Raw genomic sequence first — 19271 nt, 5'->3', positions numbered from 1 at the left:
ACTACTATAATACTGCTCCTATATACAAGAATATAACTACTATAATACTGCCTCCTATATACAAGAATATAACTACTATAATACTGCTCCTATATACAAGAATATAACTACTATAATACTGCCCCTGTATACAAGAATATAACTACTATAATACTGCTCCTATATACAAGAATATAACTACTATAATACTGCTCCTATATACAAGAATATAACTACTATAATACTGCCTCCTATATACAAGAATATAACTACTATAATACTACTCCTATATACAAGAATATAACTACTATAATACTGCTCCTATATACAAGAATATAACTACTATAATACTGCCCCTGTATACATAGTTACAAGAATATAACTGCTATAATACTGCCTCCTATATACAAGAATATAACTACTATAATACTACTCCTATATACAAGAATATAACTACTATAATACTGCCCCTGTATACAAGAATATAACTACTATAATACTGCCCCCTATATACAAGAATATAACTACTATAATACTGCTCCTATATACAAGAATATAACTACTATAATACTGCTCCTATATACAAGAATATAACTACTATAATACTGCTCCTATATACAAGAATATAACTACTATAATACTCCTCCTATATACAAGAATATAACTACTATAATACTGCCCCCTATATACAAGAATATAACTACTATAATACTGCCTCCTATATACAAGAATATAACTACTATAATACTGCTCCTATATACAAGAATATAACTACTATAATACTGCTCCTATATACAAGAATATAACTACTATTATACTGCTCCTATATACAAGAATATAACTACTATAATACTGCCTCCTATATACAAGAATATAACTACTATAATACTGCTCCTATATACAAGAATATAACTACTATAATACTGCTCCTATATACAAGAATATAACTACTATAATACTGCTCCTATATACAAGAATATAACTACTATAATACTGCCTCCTATATACAAGAATATAACTACTATAATACTGCTCCTATATACAAGAATATAACTATATTCTTGTATATAGGAGGCAGTATTATAGTAGTTATATTCTTGTATATAGGAGCAGTATTATAGTAATTACTATAATGCTGCCTCCTATATACAAGAATATAACTACTATAATACTGATCCTGTAGACACACTTAAGTCAGTAGATGGTCAAAGCTTGCACCATGAGGTCTTATAAGAATTTGTAAGGCTGGGATCACGTTTTTCCCCATACGGGAGGGCATACGGCAGGGGGGAGCTAAAAACTTGCGCGCCTGTATCTCTGCGTATGCGGTCCTGTATGTAATTCATTTCAAAGAGCCGACCGGATTTTTCCCCGTATGCGGTTTTCTACCGGACCTAAAATCGTGGTTGACTACTGTTTTAGGTATGGTAGAAAACCGCATATGGGGAAAAATGAGCCGACCGATTCACTGCTGTTGGCTCATTGAAATGAATTACATACGGGCCCGCATACGCAGGGATACAGGAGCGCAAGTTTTTAGCTCTACCCTGCTGTATGCGCTTCCGTATGGGGAAAAACGGGATGTGAACCCAGCCTAGGTATGGTCATCATGTATGTAACGTTTACACGTGTATCTAGACCTGAGCTTGTTGTTGTTCACTATCCACAGCTGGACCAATCCAGACGCCTCGGACAAAGTCCTAGAAGCTGTCAGCAGTACACTGAAGTCCTATCCCTTTGAATTCCGAGGGGCCAGGATCCTGTCGGGTCAGGATGAGGGGGTGTTCGGCTGGGTCACAGCCAACTATCTCATGGAGAACTTCATCAAGGTATGAAGCAGAAGTTAACGCAGCTGGATTTATGTGGCAGTGTTTCCCAACCAGGGTGCCTCCAAGTGTTACAAAACTACAACTCCCAGCATGCCCGGACAGCCTTTGGCTGTCCGGGCATGCTGGGAGTTGTAGTTTTGCAAAGGGGCAGCCTGGTTGGGAAACAGTGGCCTTTGGTGTCCAACCAGCATTTTATTCCTGAATCGGGGTGGACTGATGTGTGTGGGTGAGGCTGTAATAATAATAATAATAAGATTATTACGATACAAGTAGCTTTGATCGTGCAGGGACTGACTGCCAAGAGTGCCAGCTCCACAGGATATTGTTAGTTCTTTGCCTCAGGGCATGTTGGCTTCCAGACGTGGGATCGTCTCCTGCATTGTGAAGGTCTGTGGGATAAAGGACTGGACCTTATTAAGGAATTAGCAGGGCATGAAAAGAGATGAGACATCTTGGCAGGGAGCTGGTGCTGCATGTCGGGATGTAAACAGACATGAGTGGGTGAGATGCCTCCATTCACCTGCACAGCTCTCTGTACCCGGGAGGTCTGATCCGGCTCCAGATAGACTATAACAGAACAATGAAATCTAATGCAAACAAACCACTTTTATAAGAGTGAAAGTCAGGTTTAAGTTGTATGATTCAAGCCTGAGTCAGTGCTGCCGAGATACTGCAGTCAGCAATCTACATCAAGACAAAGTTATTACCAACCATGTGGGTCATTAGTGTGGCTGGGAATGGAGACTAGAATATGGAAACAAAAATGCATCTGTATTGTGCCCATAAAACCAGCCTAGAGATACGACTATACTGGATGAGCTGCATGCCTTAGGCTAGGTTCAGACTACGGAATCTCCGGGCGGAAATTTTCATTCCGAGTGCGGCTGAATCAGTCGGCGCTAGGACCGCGCGGACACTGCAGTCTCCAATAGACTGCAATGTGTTCCGCGAGTATTTCCGCCTGAAGAAAGAGCAACGCCATTCTTCAGGCGGAAATTTCCAAGCGGATTTTCCGTTCCCAAATTCCGCTTCACAAATTCCGAAGTGTGAATGGAAACCCATGCACTATACTATACGTTTTAGCAAGCGGAATTTCCGCCTGCAATTTTAAAGCAGACTTGCAGGCGGAAATTCTGTATTCTGAACCTAGCCTTAGATTCCCTTACACTGTTCTGAACAGTTGCTATGAACGCCTGGGTGACCCTGAGACTTAAAGGGGTACTCCGGTGGAAAACATTTTTCTTTTTTTATTTTTAAATTAACTTGTGCCAGAAAGTTAAACAGATTTGTAAATTACTTCTATTAATCTTTACCCTTTAAGTACTTATTAGCTGCTGTATACAGTGATATATCAACATATGATGGTAATTCGTTCCATATGAACCATCGTCACTTGAATCCATCGTATGTTGAGGGATCCGTGCAACAGTAATATAGAAAGTTATACTCGCAAGTCCCTGCCGCTGCCCTGCATCGTTGCTGTCATCATGTCCCCGGGGGAGTCCTCGCTACTTTGGATCGTCGCTCTCCATCGCCGTTATCACGTTGCTGCGCGCGTCGCTCCTATTGGATGAAGGGACGGCGTGCGCGGCGACGTGATGACGACTAAGGAGAGCGACGACCATGCAGCGAAGCCTAAAGAGGAAGGTAAGGAGTGGCGGGGACAGGTGAGTGACACTCACCGGGGCACATTAAACGGCTATCCGGTGGCAGCTGAAGCAGTCTGCGATGCCGGATACCCGTTTATGCGATGGCCCCGACATACGATAATTTCAACATACGATTCTTTTGTATGTCGGGCCATCGTAGGTCGGGGGATCCCTGTACTACAGAGGAAATTTTTTCTTTTTGAATTTCTTTTTTGTCTTGTCCACAGTGCTCTCTGCTGACACCTGATGACTGTATCAGGAACTGTCCAGAGCAGGAGAAAATCCCCATAGAAAACCTATACTGCTCTGGACAGTTCCTGACACGGACAGAGGTGTCAGCAGAGAGCACTGTGGATAAGAAAAAAAAAAGAAATTAAAAAAGAAAAGAATTTCCTCTGTAGCATACAGTTGCTAATAAGTACTGGAAGGGTAAAGATTTTTTTTATAGAAGTAACTTATAAATTTGTTTAACTTTCTGGCTCTGCTGCCACCTCTGTCCATATCAGGAACTATCCAAAGCAGGGGGTTTGCTATGGGGATTTGCTCATGTTTTGGAACAGTGTTTCCCAACCAGGGTGCCTCCAGCTGTGGCCAAACCACAACTCCCAGCATGCCCGGACAGCCAAAGGCTGTCTACGTTTTTCTGGTATAGCTGCAGCTAGGGTTAGTTTATTCCGCTCCTCCTATACCAGCGCTTGTGTAAACTAGATATATTTTCAGTAAAAGTTTTAATTAGTCGGGGTCTCGGAGAATGAGAGTGCAATGTGCAGCACTGCCCTTTACTCTCCAGCTCTCAGCGATCTTTGTCTCCAATCTTTTTATTTTTTTTGTCAGCTCACTACAGCGGCTCCTGTGGTCCACAATACCTCGACGTGTTTCGAGATACTGTGAGTCGGTTTCCTTCGTTTGGAGACCAAAGGAAACAGACTCAGTTTCTGAAACGCGTCGAGGTATTGTGGACCAAAGGAGCCGCCGTAGTAACATCATCTCACTCGGAAGTCGCACTGCAGCTCGGTTGAGATGCCACCGGCCAGGGCGATCTCCTGCTGCACCGCAACGAGGGACAACATCAGCATCCAGCAAAAACACACGGGATCTACATCGCAGGGGACACAAATCAACCAGATGGACAGACAGAGCACGAATGACTGAACGCACATCAGCGCATCACACACCCGGCATCTCCCATAGCAACAGACTGCCCGGGGCACTCCTATGCATTAGCCCTATGCAATATTGTGTCAGAAGTATCCAGCAAGATATACTGTGTATCACCACTATCTTTACCTGCTGTACAGACTAATTCCTCTCACACTACAGGTTCAGGTACGCACCATGTATCTACTATTCTCTCATACCCCTAGCAGTGCATACCAAAATACTATTTATTACATATTTTTACCATAACACAACATACGGAGAAGTGTGTTTTTCTGGTATAGCTGCAGCTAGGGTTAGTTTATTCCGCTCCTCCCATACCAGCGCTTGTGTAAACTAGATATATTTTCAGTAAAAGTTTTAATTTGTCGGGGTCTCAGAGAATGAGAGGGGATAAGTGTGCAGTAGTACCCTTTACTCCCTGGCTCTCAGCGATCTTTGTCTCCCATCTTTTTTTTTGTCAGCTCTGAGCTCCTTACTCTGTACAGTACCAGAGCTCGGACTTCTTAGTACAATCAGATTTATTTGCCTGCGTTGAGTTTCTTATTATTTAATGTCATGTGAAGACTGCAGAAACTTGGTGGACGGGTTAGAACCTGCATGCTGCCCTTGGCAAGGAAAGTGAGTGTAAAGCTAAAGATATCCTGAGCCTCCAGACTGTGTGGTAGATAAGTATGTTTGTGTGACTCGGGGAGGATCAGGTCATATATGGGATTTTATGCTTGTATTATGAGATTGTTATGTAATGGGGGGGTTCATACAGAATACTCATTGGTCTGGATGTGCTGGCCATAGGGAATAAAGTGAACATGTGTTTTTTGATGCTGGCGTTTAAGGAAATTTAGGGAAAACACAGCGCTGATGCCTAGTAAACACTAAAACCCCTGGCACTTCAAACAACACACAAAACTATAAAACTGCTGAAATCAAATGTGCATAAGGTACCTACATAAATCCTATATAAAATGGGATCTCTTGACCACCAGTGATGTAGGTTACTGTGGGTTACTGTACATTTAGGGTGGGTTCACACTGTTTTTGTCTCCCACAAAGTCATATTAGGCCATAGTAGGGAAGTAGAAAACGGGACCGTTCCTGGCGCTGGTTCTCAGGACAGTAATGGATAAAGACATCTGGTATATTCCTTTTTAAAGCTGGTTTATTGAGTGAATACACAGGCAACACGTTTTGTTTGCTTGACGAAGGGTATGGACCAGAAACACGTTGCCTGTGTATTTGCTCAATAAACCAGCTTTAAAGGGGTTCTCCAGTGCTTAAACATCTTATCCCCTATCCAAAGGATAGGGGATAAGATGCTTGATCGTGGGAGTCCCGCCGCTGGGGACCCCCGGGAACATGCACGTGGCACCCCGTTTGTAATCAGTCCCCGGAGTGTGTTCGCTCAGGGTCTGATTACGGGCAACTACAGGGCGGGCGGCGTGTGACGTCACACCTGCGCCGGCGTGTGACATCACGCTCCGCCCCGCAATGCAAGCCTACAGGAGGGGGTTGTGATAGCTATCACGCCCCCTCCCGTAGGCTTGCATTGAGGGGCGGAGGCGTGACGTCACATGCCGCCCGCCCTGTAGTCGCCGGTAATCAGTCCCGGAGTGAACACACTCCGGGGACTGATTACAAATGGGGTGCCATGTGCATGATCCCGGGGGTCCCCAGCGGCGGGACTCCAACGATCAGGCATCTTATCCCCTATCCTTTGGATAGGGGATAAGCTGTTTAAGCACCGGAGAACCCCTTTAAAGGAATATACCAGATGTCTTAATCTACAGGGTGGGCCATTTATATGGATACACCTTAATAAAATGGGAATGGTTGGTGATATTAACTTCCTGTTTGTGGCACATTAGTATATGTGAGGGGGGGGGAACTTTTCAAGATGGGTGGTGAAATCTTGCTTTGAAATCTGCTGCAATGACCCGGTTACTGCGTTCACCAGACATCAACACAATTTCTATCCACTCCTCACGTGTTAACCTCGGCGACATGTCAATGGCTGTAAACAAAGAAAAACTTGTAAATAACTAATGAAAGAATAAAGTTACGTTAAAACCAAGCACACCAGTGTTTTTCTTGTGAAATTCCCAATAATTTTGATGTGTCACATGACCCTCTTCCTATTGAAAAAACAAAAGTTGGATTCAAAATGTCCGACTTCAAAATGGCCGCCATGGTCACCACCCATCTTGAAAAGTTTCCCCCCTCACATATACTAATGTGCCACAAACAGGAAGTTAATATCACCAACCATTCCCATTTTATTAAGGTGTATCCATATAAATGGCCCACCCTGTATTACTGTCCAGAAAACAAGCACCAGGAACGGTCACGTTTCCTACTATTGCTTCATACTGGGACAGCGAGCCTGCTTCCAGAGGACCTTGGCTGCGGGTCTGGAGTCTTTGACAATGCAAGATTAGGTGTTGTGCTCTGAGCGCAACCCTACTTGGTGAGTGTCTGTCCTTGTACCTATTTTATCACTTATAAACAGCCTTCACTAGGGGAGAAAATTCCACTTTTTTCTCTTTTTTTCTTGTGTGACAAAGTCATCTATAAACAGGATTCAAATGTATGGGCTGAAGTGCAACCGTTACCTAATATAGGCCTGTGAAGCTGCACACACAGTGCACTAGGGCTTCACAGGCATATTCTAGGCATATATGTATTTAGGAATCGGGCTTCTTTATACTTACAAATAATTCCTTTTTAGTTCCTCTGGGAGTCAGGCCAGCAGTCAGAGAGGTGGGGCCTAGGGTCCACAATGCTCTGGGGCTGCACGCCAGTTACCTTGTTAGGTGATTGACACATAGAGGTCGCCTGCCCTCGGCGTCCCTGTGGGCTTCTCCTGCGCATGCCAGCTGTCAATCACCAGCGCAACGTATCCATAGAAATCCATTGACTTTTAAAACATACACTTTTTTTTATTTTGCCATACACACAGCATAGTTGACCCTGTTTTTGTATACAGCAAAATTAAATGTACTGTAACAGAGTGAAACTGAGACAAATGCGCAGTGTGAACCCGCCCTTAAAGATATGGTAAAATAAAATAAAAAATAACTGCTAAAATACTGCTGAAACAACTAATTTATAGGCAACTAATCGATTAAGAAAATAGCTGTCAACAATTTTTTTAAATAGATTAATCTGTTGGTGGAGTCTGTTCTGCAGGCCAGGCTAGCAATAGCTGCAGAGAGAAGAAGCAGGAAGAGGAAGATTATGTGTGCTGGCCCCCTCTTATTATGTGTGCTGGCCCCCTCTTATTATGTGTGCTGGCCCCCTCTTATTATGTGTGCTGGCCCCCTCTTATTATGTGTGCTGGCCCCCTCTTATTATGTGTGCTGGCCCCCTCTTATTATTATTATGTGTGCTGGCCCCCTCTTATTATGTGTCCTGGCCCCCTCTTATTATTATGTGTCCTGGCCCCCTCTTATTATTATGTGTCCTGGCCCCCTCTTATTATGTGTGCTGGCCCCCTCTTATTATGTGTGCTGGTCCCCTCTTATTATGTGTGCTGGCCCCCTCTTATTATGTGTGCTGGCCCCCTCTTATTATGTGTGCTGGCCCCCTCTTATTATGTGTCCTGGCCCCCTCTTATTATTATGTGTCCTGGCCCCCTCTTATTATTATGTGTCCTGGCCCCCTCTTATTATGTGTGCTGGTCCCCTCTTATTATGTGTGCTGGCCCCCTCTTATTATGTGTGCTGGCCCCCTCTTATTATGTGTGCTGGCCCCCTCTTATTATTATGTGTCCTGGCCCCCTCTTATTATTATGTGTCCTGGCCCCCTCTTATTATTATGTGTGCTGGCCCCCTCTTATTATGTGTCCTGGCCCCCTCTTATTATTATGTGTCCTGGCCCCCTCTTATTATGTGTGCTGGCCCCCTCTTATTATGTGTGCTGGCCCCCTCTTATTATGTGTGCTGGCCCCCTCTTATTATGTGTGCTGGCCCCCTCTTATTATGTGTGCTGGCCCCCTCTTATTATGTGTGCTGGCCCCCTCTTATTATTATGTGTCCTGGCCCCCTCTTATTATTATGTGTGCTGGCCCCCTCTTATTATTATGTGTGCTGGCCCCCTCTTATTATGTGTGCTGGCCCCCTCTTATTATGTGTGCTGGCCCCCTCTTATTATGTGTGCTGGCCCCCTCTTATTATGTGTGCTGGCCCCCTCTTATTATGTGTCCTGGCCCCCTCTTATTATTATGTGTCCTGGCCCCCTCTTATTATTATGTGTCCTGGCCCCCTCTTATTATGTGTGCTGGTCCCCTCTTATTATGTGTGCTGGCCCCCTCTTATTATGTGTGCTGGCCCCCTCTTATTATGTGTGCTGGCCCCCTCTTATTATGTGTGCTGGCCCCCTCTTATTATGTGTGCTGGCCCCCTCTTATTATGTGTCCTGGCACCCTCTTATTATGTGTGCTGGTCCCCTCTTATTATGTGTGCTGGTCCCCTCTTATTATGTGTGCTGGCCCCCTCTTATTATTATGTGTGCTGGCCCCCTCTTATTATTATTATTATGTGTACTGGCCGCCTCTTATTATTATGTGTCCTGGCCCCCTCTTATTATGTGTGCTGGTTATTATGTGTTCTGGTTATTATTATGTGTGCTGGCCCCCTCTTATTATTATTATGTGTCCTGGCCCCCTCTTATTATTATTATGTGTCCTGGCCCCCTCTTATTATTATTATTATTATTATTATGTGTCCTGGCCCCCTCTTATTATTATTATGTGTCCTGGCCCCCTCTTATTATTATTATGTGTACTGGCCCCCTCTTATTATTATTATTATTATGTGTCCTGGCCCCCTCTTATTATTATTATGTGTACTGGCCCCCTCTTATTATTATTATTATTATGTGTCCTGGCCCCCTCTTATTATGTGTGCTGGTTATTATGTGTTCTGGTTATTATTATGTGTGCTGGCCCCCTCTTATTATTATTATGTGTCCTGGCCCCCTCTTATTATGTGTGCTGGTTATTATGTGTTCTGGTTATTATTATGTGTGCTGGCCCCCTCTTATTATTATTATGTGTGCTGGCCCCCTCTTATTATTATGTGTGCTGGCCCCCTCTTATTATTATGTGTGCTGGCCCCCTCTTATTATTATTATGTGTCCTGGCCCCCTCTTTACTAAATAGACTGCTGGGGGTACATAGGATGGACAACTATGGAATGTGCTGCCCCTCCTATCTGGCCACAGGTAAGAAACAGGGAGGGGGGTATAGCCCTTAGAAGAAAAAATAATATATACATTTAAAATAATAATATGTATTTCAATATAATAAAAAGCTTGTCCTTTCATCCTCTGAAAAGCTCAGCATCTAGCCGACCCCACAAACTCTTTATCACACAATGCATCCCTTACCTAAAACACACAGAAGACCTTCAGCCTGATCCCCTCCCCCTTCCCTCCCAAATCTATCTCACCAATTATCTTCTTCTTCACTATGGTTATTTTTATCCGATTAGTTGATTAATCGAAATAATAAATCGGCCAACTAATCAATTATAAAAATAATCGTTTGTTGCAGCCCTAATATTCTTCTAAACGAAATAGTATCTCAATGGTACCAACGGTATAACTTGCTATGAACACAATAAAATCACCTGGTATTGCCCAAATCTTATAAGCCCATAAGCCGCAGGGCCCTTGTTATGTGATTAGACAAATTCATTCAGCGTATTATAAATTATATAAAAAATTATAGTGAAGAATAATGCACAGTATAAAGTGCAAACATGGATGTTATATATTCAGGAATGTCCCTTTTTTAAAGTTATTACTGTCTCAGAGTGATATAAAAATTAAAAAAACGCATACTCGCCTGCCCCACAATCCCCTGCGGCTACCATTCTAACGGCTCATGTGGGATTTGCGCATAGCAACCAATTACAGCTCAGTTTTAGTTTTCCAGAGCTTTTTTAGATATGAAATCTGAGCTCTGATTGGTTGCTATAGGCAAATTGCACCAGTTTTTGTCAGATTGATATATCTAGGCCTATGTGTCAGAGATGAACAAGCATACACAGTTTGTCCTGTATCTACTGAATAGTAACGCTCAAGGGTTCCTTAGCCATTTCTTACATATGTTAGAGTTATTAGAGATCACTTACATATGTTACAGTTATTAGAGATCACTTACATATGTTACAGTTATTAGAGATCACTTACATGTTACAGTTATTAGAGATCACTTACATATGTTACAGTTATTAGGGATCACTTACATGTTACAGTTATTAGAGATCACTTACATATGTTACAGTTATTAGAGATCACTTACATGTTACAGTTATTAGAGATCACTTACATATGTTACAGTTATTAGAGATCACTTACATGTTAGTTATTAGAGATCACTTACATATGTTAGTTATTAGAGATCACTTACATGTTACAGTTATTAGAGATCACTAACATAGGTTACAGTTATTAGAGATCACTTACATATGTAACATCTTTAGAGATCACTTACATAGGTTACAGTTATTAGAGATCACTTACATATGTTACAGTTATTAGAGATCACTTACATGTTACAGTTATTAGGGATCACTTACATGTTACAGTTATTAGAGATCACTTACATGTTACAGTTATTAGAGATCACTTACATGTTACAGTTATTAGAGATCACTTACATGTTACAGTTATTAGAGATCACTTACATATGTTACAGTTATTAGAGATCACTTACATGTTACAGTTATTAGAGATCACTTACACATGTTACAGTTATTAGAGATCACTTACATATGTTACAGTTATTAGAGATCACTTACATATGTAACATCTTTAGAGATCACTTACATATGTTACAGTTATTAGAGATCACTTACATGTTACAGTTATTAGAGATCACTTACATGTTACAGTTATTAGAGATCACTTACACATGTTACAGTTATTAGAGATCACTTACATATGTTACAGTTATTAGAGATCACTTACATATGTTACAGTTATTAGAGATCACTTACATATGTTACAGTTATTAGAGATCACTTACATGTTACAGTTATTAGAGATCACTTACATGTTACAGTTATTAGAGATCACTTACATGTTACAGTTATTAGAGATCACTTACATATGTTACAGTTATTAGAGATCACTTACATATGTTACAGTTATTAGAGATCACTTACATATGTAACAGCTTTAGAGATCACTTACATATGTTACAGTTATTAGAGATCACTTACATGTTACAGTTATTAGAGATCACTTACACATGTTACAGTTATTAGAGATCACTTACATATGTTACAGTTATTAGAGATCACTTACATGTTACAGTTATTAGGGATCACTTACATATGTTGACGGCTCAGTGTCGCGCGGTCCTACCGCCGCCACCGGCTGCCAGTATGAATCTCCGCTCGCTGAATTCAGCAAGCGGAGAGTCCGTTCACACTCTGTAGAGTGAACATACCCTTATTAGGAATCACTTACATATGTTACAGTTATTAGAGATCACTTACATATGTTACCGTTATTAGAGATCACTTACATATGTTAGTTATTAGAGATCACTTACATGTTAGTTATTAGAGATCACTTACATATGTTACAGTTATTAGAGATCACTTACATATGTTACAGTTATTAGAGATCACTTACATATGTTACAGTTATTAGAGATCACTTACATGTTACAGTTATTAGAGATCACTTACATGTTACAGTTATTAGGGATCACTTACATATGTTAGTTATTAGGGATCACTTACATATGTTACAGTTATTAGGGATCACTTACATATGTTACAGTTATTAGAGATCCCTTACATATGTTACAGTTATTAGGGATCACTTACATATGTTATTAGAGATCACTTACATATGTTACAGTTATTAGAGATCACTTACATGTTACAGTTATTAGAGATCACTTACATGTTACAGTTATTAGAGAGCACTTACATATGTTGCAGTTATTAGGGATCACTTACATTAGTTACAGTTATTAGAGATCACTTACATGTTACAATTATTAGAGATCACTTACATATGTTAGTTATTAGAGATCACTTACATGTTACAGTTATTAGAGATCACTTACATATGTTAGTTATTAGAGATCACTTACATGTTACAGTTATTAGAGATCACTTACATATGTTACAGTTATTAGAGATCACTTACATATGTTACAGTTATTAGAGATCACTTATATATGTTACAGTTATTAGAGATCACTTACATATGTTACAGTTATTAGAGATCACTTACATATGTTACAGTTATTAGAGATCACTTACATATGTTACAGTTATTAGAGATCACTTACATGTTAGTTATTAGAGATCACTTACATGTTAGTTATTAGGGATCACTTACATATGTTACAGTTATTAGGGATCACTTACATATGTTACAGTTATTAGAGATCACTTACATATGTTACAGTTATTAGAGATCACTTACATATGTTACAGTTATTAGGGATCACTTACATATGTTACAGTTATTAGGGATCACTTACATATGTTACAGTTATTAGAGATCACTTACATATGTTACAGTTATTAGGGATCACTTACATATGTTACAGTTATTAGAGATCACTTACATATGTTACAGTTATTAGAGATCACTTACATATGTTACAGTTATTAGGGATTACTTACATATGTTACAGTTATAAGAGATCACTTACATATGTTACAGTTATTAGGGATCACTTACATGTTACAGTTATTAGGGATCACTTACATATGTTACAGTTATTAGAGATCACTTACATATGTTACAGTTATAAGAGATCACTTACATATGTTACAGTTATTAGGGATCACTTACATATGTTACAGTTATTAGAGATCACTTACATATGTTACAGTTATTAGGGATCACTTACATATGTTGCAGTTATTAGAGATCACTTACATGTTACAGTTATTAGGGATCACTTACATATGTTACAGTTATTAGAGATCACTTACATATGTTACAGTTATTAGAGATCACTTACATATGTTACAGTTATTAGAGATCACTTACATATGTTACAGTTATTAGAGATCACTTACATGTTACAGTTATTAGAGATCACTTACATGTTACAGTTATTAGAGATCACTTACATATGTTAGTTATTAGAGATCACTTACATATGTTACAGTTATTAGAGATCACTTACATATGTTACCGTTATTAGAGATCACTTACATATGTTACAGTTATTAGAGATCACTTACATATGTTACAGTTATTAGGGATCACTTACACATGTTACAGTTATTAGGGATCACTTACACATGTTACAGTTATTAGAGATCCCTTACATATGTTACAGTTATTAGGGATCACTTACATATGTTATTAGAGATCACTTACATATGTTACAGTTATTAGAGATCACTTACATATGTTACAGTTATTAGGGATCACTTACATATGTTACAGTTATAAGAGATCACTTACATATGTTACAGTTATTAGGGATCACTTACATATGTTAGTTATTAGAGATCACTTACATGTTACAGTTATTAGAGATCACTTACATATGTTAGTTATTATAGATCATTTACATATGTTACAGTTATTAGAGATCACTTACATATGTTATTAGAGATCACTTACATATGTTATTAGAGATCACTTACATATGTTACAGTTATTAGAGATCACTTACATATTACAGTTATTATAGATCATTTACATATGTTACAGTAATTAGGGATCACTTATATATGTTAGTTACTATTAGTGATATTATTAGTGTTTAGAGAGTTAGACATCACTCACCTCTTCAGTGCTCACATCAGCCGCCTGTCTCTCCGTCCTGGGTCCGCACACTGTGATCCACAGGGCGCTAAGGCTTGACATCTTTTAGACTGTGATTGTAGCTTTTCTGATTGAATGAGGAGATTGTTGTGTTCCTGGCAAGATAAGACAGTGGTGTTGAGTATCCATACTTACATGTCTAGTGCCATGTTAATTTATAAGGACATGCCTGGACATATAACATCTAGATTTGCAGCTTATATTGTACAAGTTTATTATTTTATTATGATTTATTAATAATAATGATATATATATATATGATATATAATTTTTTGTTGTTGCTACATGTAAACATAAGGCCATATATATATATATATATATATATATATATATATATATATATATATATAATGATAAATTTGCTATATGTAAACATAAGTCCAATCTGTCATGGGTGTAATACAGATGTATGATGGTGTACGTCTGTGTATTAAGTTTGCAGTCAGGCCAGGACTTAATACTGTAATAATACAGGTGGTGCCCATATCGGATTCATGTGATACTGGCCTAACTCCTGCTGGGATTAGTTTAGGGATTTTTCTTTGCAACAATTCTTGCCAAAAAATACAATCATAGCAAAATACATTTCTGCATTGACATGCTTAGTAACAGGTCTGTTCAATAACAAAAAACATTTTTGTTTCTTTGTCTTTCAGTACAGCTGGATTGGGCGCTGGTTCCAGCCAAGGAAGGGGACTCTGGGAGCCATGGATCTTGGTGGAGCCTCCACACAAATTACCTTTGAAACCTCGGACAAGATCGACAACCCTGAGAATGAAGTGAACCTGCGTCTGTATGGCCAGTCCTATCGGGTGTACACCCACAGCTTTCTATGCTATGGCCGCGACCAGATCCTCAAGAGGGTTCTGTCCAAAGTGCTGAAGGTAACGTGACACATTGGGGGCGATTTTACTAAAACTGTCCATTTTAGCACTAGCTCTGTTTCAGACAGATTGTCTAAATAGTAAAGGGGTTAATAAAGGTAGTGTGCCTATAGGGCAAAACATATAGGGGAAATGCTTTATTAAGGCTTGTATGCCACCAATGAACAAAAGTCACAGATGCTTAAGCAAAACTTTTTTTTAATTACCCTGTGGATGTGTCATAAATGTCCTAGATGGACATACAAGACCAGTGAGTGTAGACTCCTAATCATAATGATACAGCACCATCTAGTGGTAACTTTTTCTAAATACAGCACACACAGGAACAAAGTATTTCAGAGTTGGTCTATGCAAGCTTCAAATATCTAGGATAACAGTGGGGAAAGCATATATAGTAACATTCTGGTATAACCTGGATATATACTATATATTATTATATATGTACAGCTGGTATAAGTTATATATCTCCTGTATATAGTGATATGGACCATGCTGGTATAACCTGGGTATATACTGTGTATAATATATATGTACAGCTGGTATAAGTTATATATCTCATGTATATAGTGATATGGACCATGCTGGTATAACCTGGTATATACTGTATATAATATATATGTACAGCTGGTAGAAGTTATACATTATACATTTTCTTGTACAATGCAGATATAACCTGGGCATCCTTTCGTCTATTTCTTCTTAATACTACATTTGATACTTTTCAGTAGTATGTATCAACCAGCATTGTGATTGTTTTCTTTCTTTATTTTATCTTTTTTTGTCTTTCAGGGACAAGGCTATGCAGAGACTGTTAAGAATCCATGCTGGCCCACTAATTTTAATAAGACGATAACATTTGGGGAAGTGTATGAGAGCCCCTGTACGGCGGGCGAGAGGCCTCCTAACTATGATCCTTCAAAGACCTTTGTGATGAGCGGCAGTGGGAATGGAGACCAGTGCCGGGCACATGTGGATAGCCTCTTCCAGTTCTCGGACTGTCCATTCGCCTCCTGTTCCTTTGACCGAGTCTTTCAACCCCAAGTGACTGGGAACTTCATTGTAAGTTTATAAATCAGCGGTCTCCGAACTGTGGATCTCCAGATATTGCAAAACTACAACTCCCAGCATACCCGGACAGCCAACGGCTGTCCGGGTATGCTTGGAGTTGTAGTTTTGCAACAGCTGGAGGGCCACAGTTCAGAGACCTAGGATATAATGAGTCATCCTTGTCCGTCAGGTCAGTCAAAGTCCCATTAAGTCCTTCCTATGTTATATCCGCTCCTGGGAAAGCCGGGTGACAATTGTTGTTGCAGCCCACACTAAGCCATAGCCCAGCTTTTCTATACATGCCTGCCTGTGAATATATATGGGAAAATATGGCTATCTCTGCATAATCTCTGCCATTCGGGGTTCTGGGAAAGTTTGGGGAGAATTGTGTGCTTTACTGGAAACAAAGAGCATGTCCAAAGTTTTCCATATGCTTTCTCCTCGTTCCTCCTGCAATGAATTAGCAGCGAGCGCCAGAGCCATCTGCTGTTGTCATGGAGACGCTAGGGCGCAGGCTCCAGGTCTCCATGGAGTGTAATAGAATACATGTTAAATGTGAGTGACTATAAAAAGTACCTTCTGCGAATTGACTCCCGGGTGCACTAATGGTTATTTATTTTTAATTTTTTTCAGGCGTTTGCAGCTTTTTATTACACCGTTGACTTCATAAAATCCGTGATGAAGATGCCGGTCGACTCGCTAGACGATCTGCGGACGGCCACCGATGCCATCTGCTCCTCCAGTTTCAATGATGTGAGTCACTGTGGATCCGCTCAATGTCCCTGTAGAATTTTCTGATACCCAAGAAGCCACATTTGCTGTAATGGCAGAATCCGCTCCTCTCCTAATGCTCTGGGGTTTGGATATGACCTACAAGAAAGTACTGACGTATCACACGTGGCAGGTTTACAAACAGAGGCATAGCAGCACATTATCTCACGTGATAGACCTTGATACACCAGCTTAGTAGTAAAATGTCTGGCTTAGATACATGAGTTTAGCGGCCTGTATTATGCACAGCTTAGATACACTAACCAGCATTCCCTCTTGTTTCCCTGCAGCTTTCCTCCAAAGCTCCGAAGTTTGTGCAAAAACATCTCTCTGGCTACTGCACCACTGCTAACTTCATCTACCTGCTGACCAGCAAAGGCTACAAGTTTGACAATGAAACGTTCCCCAACATTCTTTTCCAGCGGAAGGTTGGCATTCTTTTTATTATGGGCAGTGATGTGCACAGACATTTTGGGGGGGCAGGGGCTCAAGTAGAAATTCAAGTAGGCACTTCTAGTTAAATTTTTTTTTTGTAAAAACCTAATACGTATGTTAACACAGCACAATTCCTGAGATAAGGGATCTCCGGCAGTCATGTCAGCAGATTGGGACCTCCGTGGGGTGATGAGGGTCCCAATCAGTAAGGTCATTATAGGGAAGGTGCGTTAAAAGGGCAGGGGCTCAAGCCCCATTTTGAGTCTGTGTGCGAGTCCCTGATTATGGGCAACACTTGTGACTAGGCTAAGAGGAGAAGTCTCATGCCGGAAGAAATATCCTCTATCCACAGGATAGGGGCTACGTTTTAGATTGCAGGGGGTCAGACCGCTGGATCCCCCCGCAAACTCTTGTACGGAGCCCCAGCTCTCCCCGGAGCGGGGAGGTGCCCCACCCCTCTATATATCTCTACAGGAAAGCCGAAGATAGCTGAACGGCTCTCCCATAAAGATATATGGAAGGGGCAGCCACCGCTTCGGGCAGGGGTCTTGATGCGCCGCCCTCTGACTCCCTGCGATCTAAAACCGTATCACCTATCCTGCATATAGGGAATAAGATTTTCCACATGAGACATCTCCTTTAAGGCCTCGTTCACATCTGTGTCTGATCCTCAGTTCGGGCCAGAGTCAGACAGTCCATAGCAAAATAAAAACCAAAGGATCCCATTGACTTTAATGTTGTCCGTCTGGTTTCTGTTTATTTAACAGGATCTGAGTGAACAAAAAGTAACTGCTTGCAGCATTTTTTCCCTGCTAATTAAAGGGGAACTCCCTTGAAGAAAAAAAAAAAAAAGGTTTTCAAATGAACTGGTGTCAAAGTCATACATATTTCTATTAAAAAATCTTAATCCTTCCAGTACTTATCAGCTGCTGTATGCTCCACAGGAAGTTGTGCAGTTCTTTACAGTCTGACCACAGTGCTCTCTGCTGCCGTCTCTGTCCATATCAGGAACTATCCAGCGCAGGAATTTATCCCCATAGCAAAGTTCTCCTGCTCAGGACAGTTCCTGACACGGACAGAGGTGTCAGCAGAGAGCACTGTGGTCAGACTGGAAAGATCTACACAGCTTCCTCTGTAGTATACAGTACCTGATAAGTATTGGAAGGATTAAGATTTTTACATAGATGTAGTTTACAAATCTGTATAACTTTCTGGCACCAGTTGATTTAAAAACAATTATTTTCCACCGGAGTTCCCCATTAAACAAATTCTGTGACAGAGCTCTAACTCAGTTTTGAACATAGGCTTAGTCTTTCCAGAACTGTAGTCTCTTGGAGCTTTCCTCGAGCCGTTAAAGGGGTACTCCAGTGTAAAACTATTTTTTCATATCAACTGGCTCCAGAAAGTTAAACAGATTAGTAAATTACTTCTATTAAAAAAATCTTAATCTTTCCAGTACTTATCAGCTGCTGAAGTTGAGTTGTTCTTTTCTGTCTGACCACAGTGCTCTCTGCTGACACTCATGAACATTCTCATGAACATTCCAGAGTAGGAACAAATCCCCATAGCAAACCTATCCTGCTCTGGACAGTTCCCGTGACAGACAGAGGTGTCAGCAGAGAGCACTGTTGTAAGAAAGAAAAGAACAACTCAACTTCAGTAGTTGAGAAGTACTGGTAGGATTAAGATTTTATAGAAGTAAT

The 19271-nt window shown here is 40.4% G+C and overlaps 1 protein-coding gene and 1 long non-coding RNA gene across 5 annotated transcripts in view; one reads left to right on the top strand and one right to left on the bottom strand.

Annotated features, from left to right (window-relative positions):
- LOC130291466 (uncharacterized) overlaps positions 1-17075 on the bottom strand; it is a 64862-nt gene extending 47787 nt beyond the window's left edge. For all 4 annotated transcript variants that reach the window (XR_008847939.1, XR_008847940.1, XR_008847942.1 and 1 more), the window contains exons 1-2: positions 16939-17075; positions 14393-14526 (exon numbers count right to left, since the gene is read on the bottom strand). This is a non-coding gene — a long non-coding RNA (uncharacterized LOC130291466). The remainder of the gene's footprint in view (positions 1-14392; positions 14527-16938) is intronic.
- Positions 1-19271, top strand: part of ENTPD2 (ectonucleoside triphosphate diphosphohydrolase 2) — a 60359-nt gene that overhangs the window by 38280 nt on the left and 2808 nt on the right. The window contains exons 4-8 of the mRNA XM_056540199.1: positions 1649-1808; positions 15088-15315; positions 16105-16374; positions 16996-17115; positions 17424-17561. Coding sequence (XP_056396174.1) covers positions 1649-1808; positions 15088-15315; positions 16105-16374; positions 16996-17115; positions 17424-17561 — 916 coding nt within the window. The remainder of the gene's footprint in view (positions 1-1648; positions 1809-15087; positions 15316-16104; positions 16375-16995; positions 17116-17423; positions 17562-19271) is intronic.

Source organism: Hyla sarda, chromosome 9, assembly GCF_029499605.1.
Source record: "Hyla sarda isolate aHylSar1 chromosome 9, aHylSar1.hap1, whole genome shotgun sequence".
NCBI classification, from domain to species: domain Eukaryota; kingdom Metazoa; phylum Chordata; class Amphibia; order Anura; family Hylidae; genus Hyla; species Hyla sarda.
This window is presented reverse-complemented; position numbering and strand designations above follow the sequence as displayed.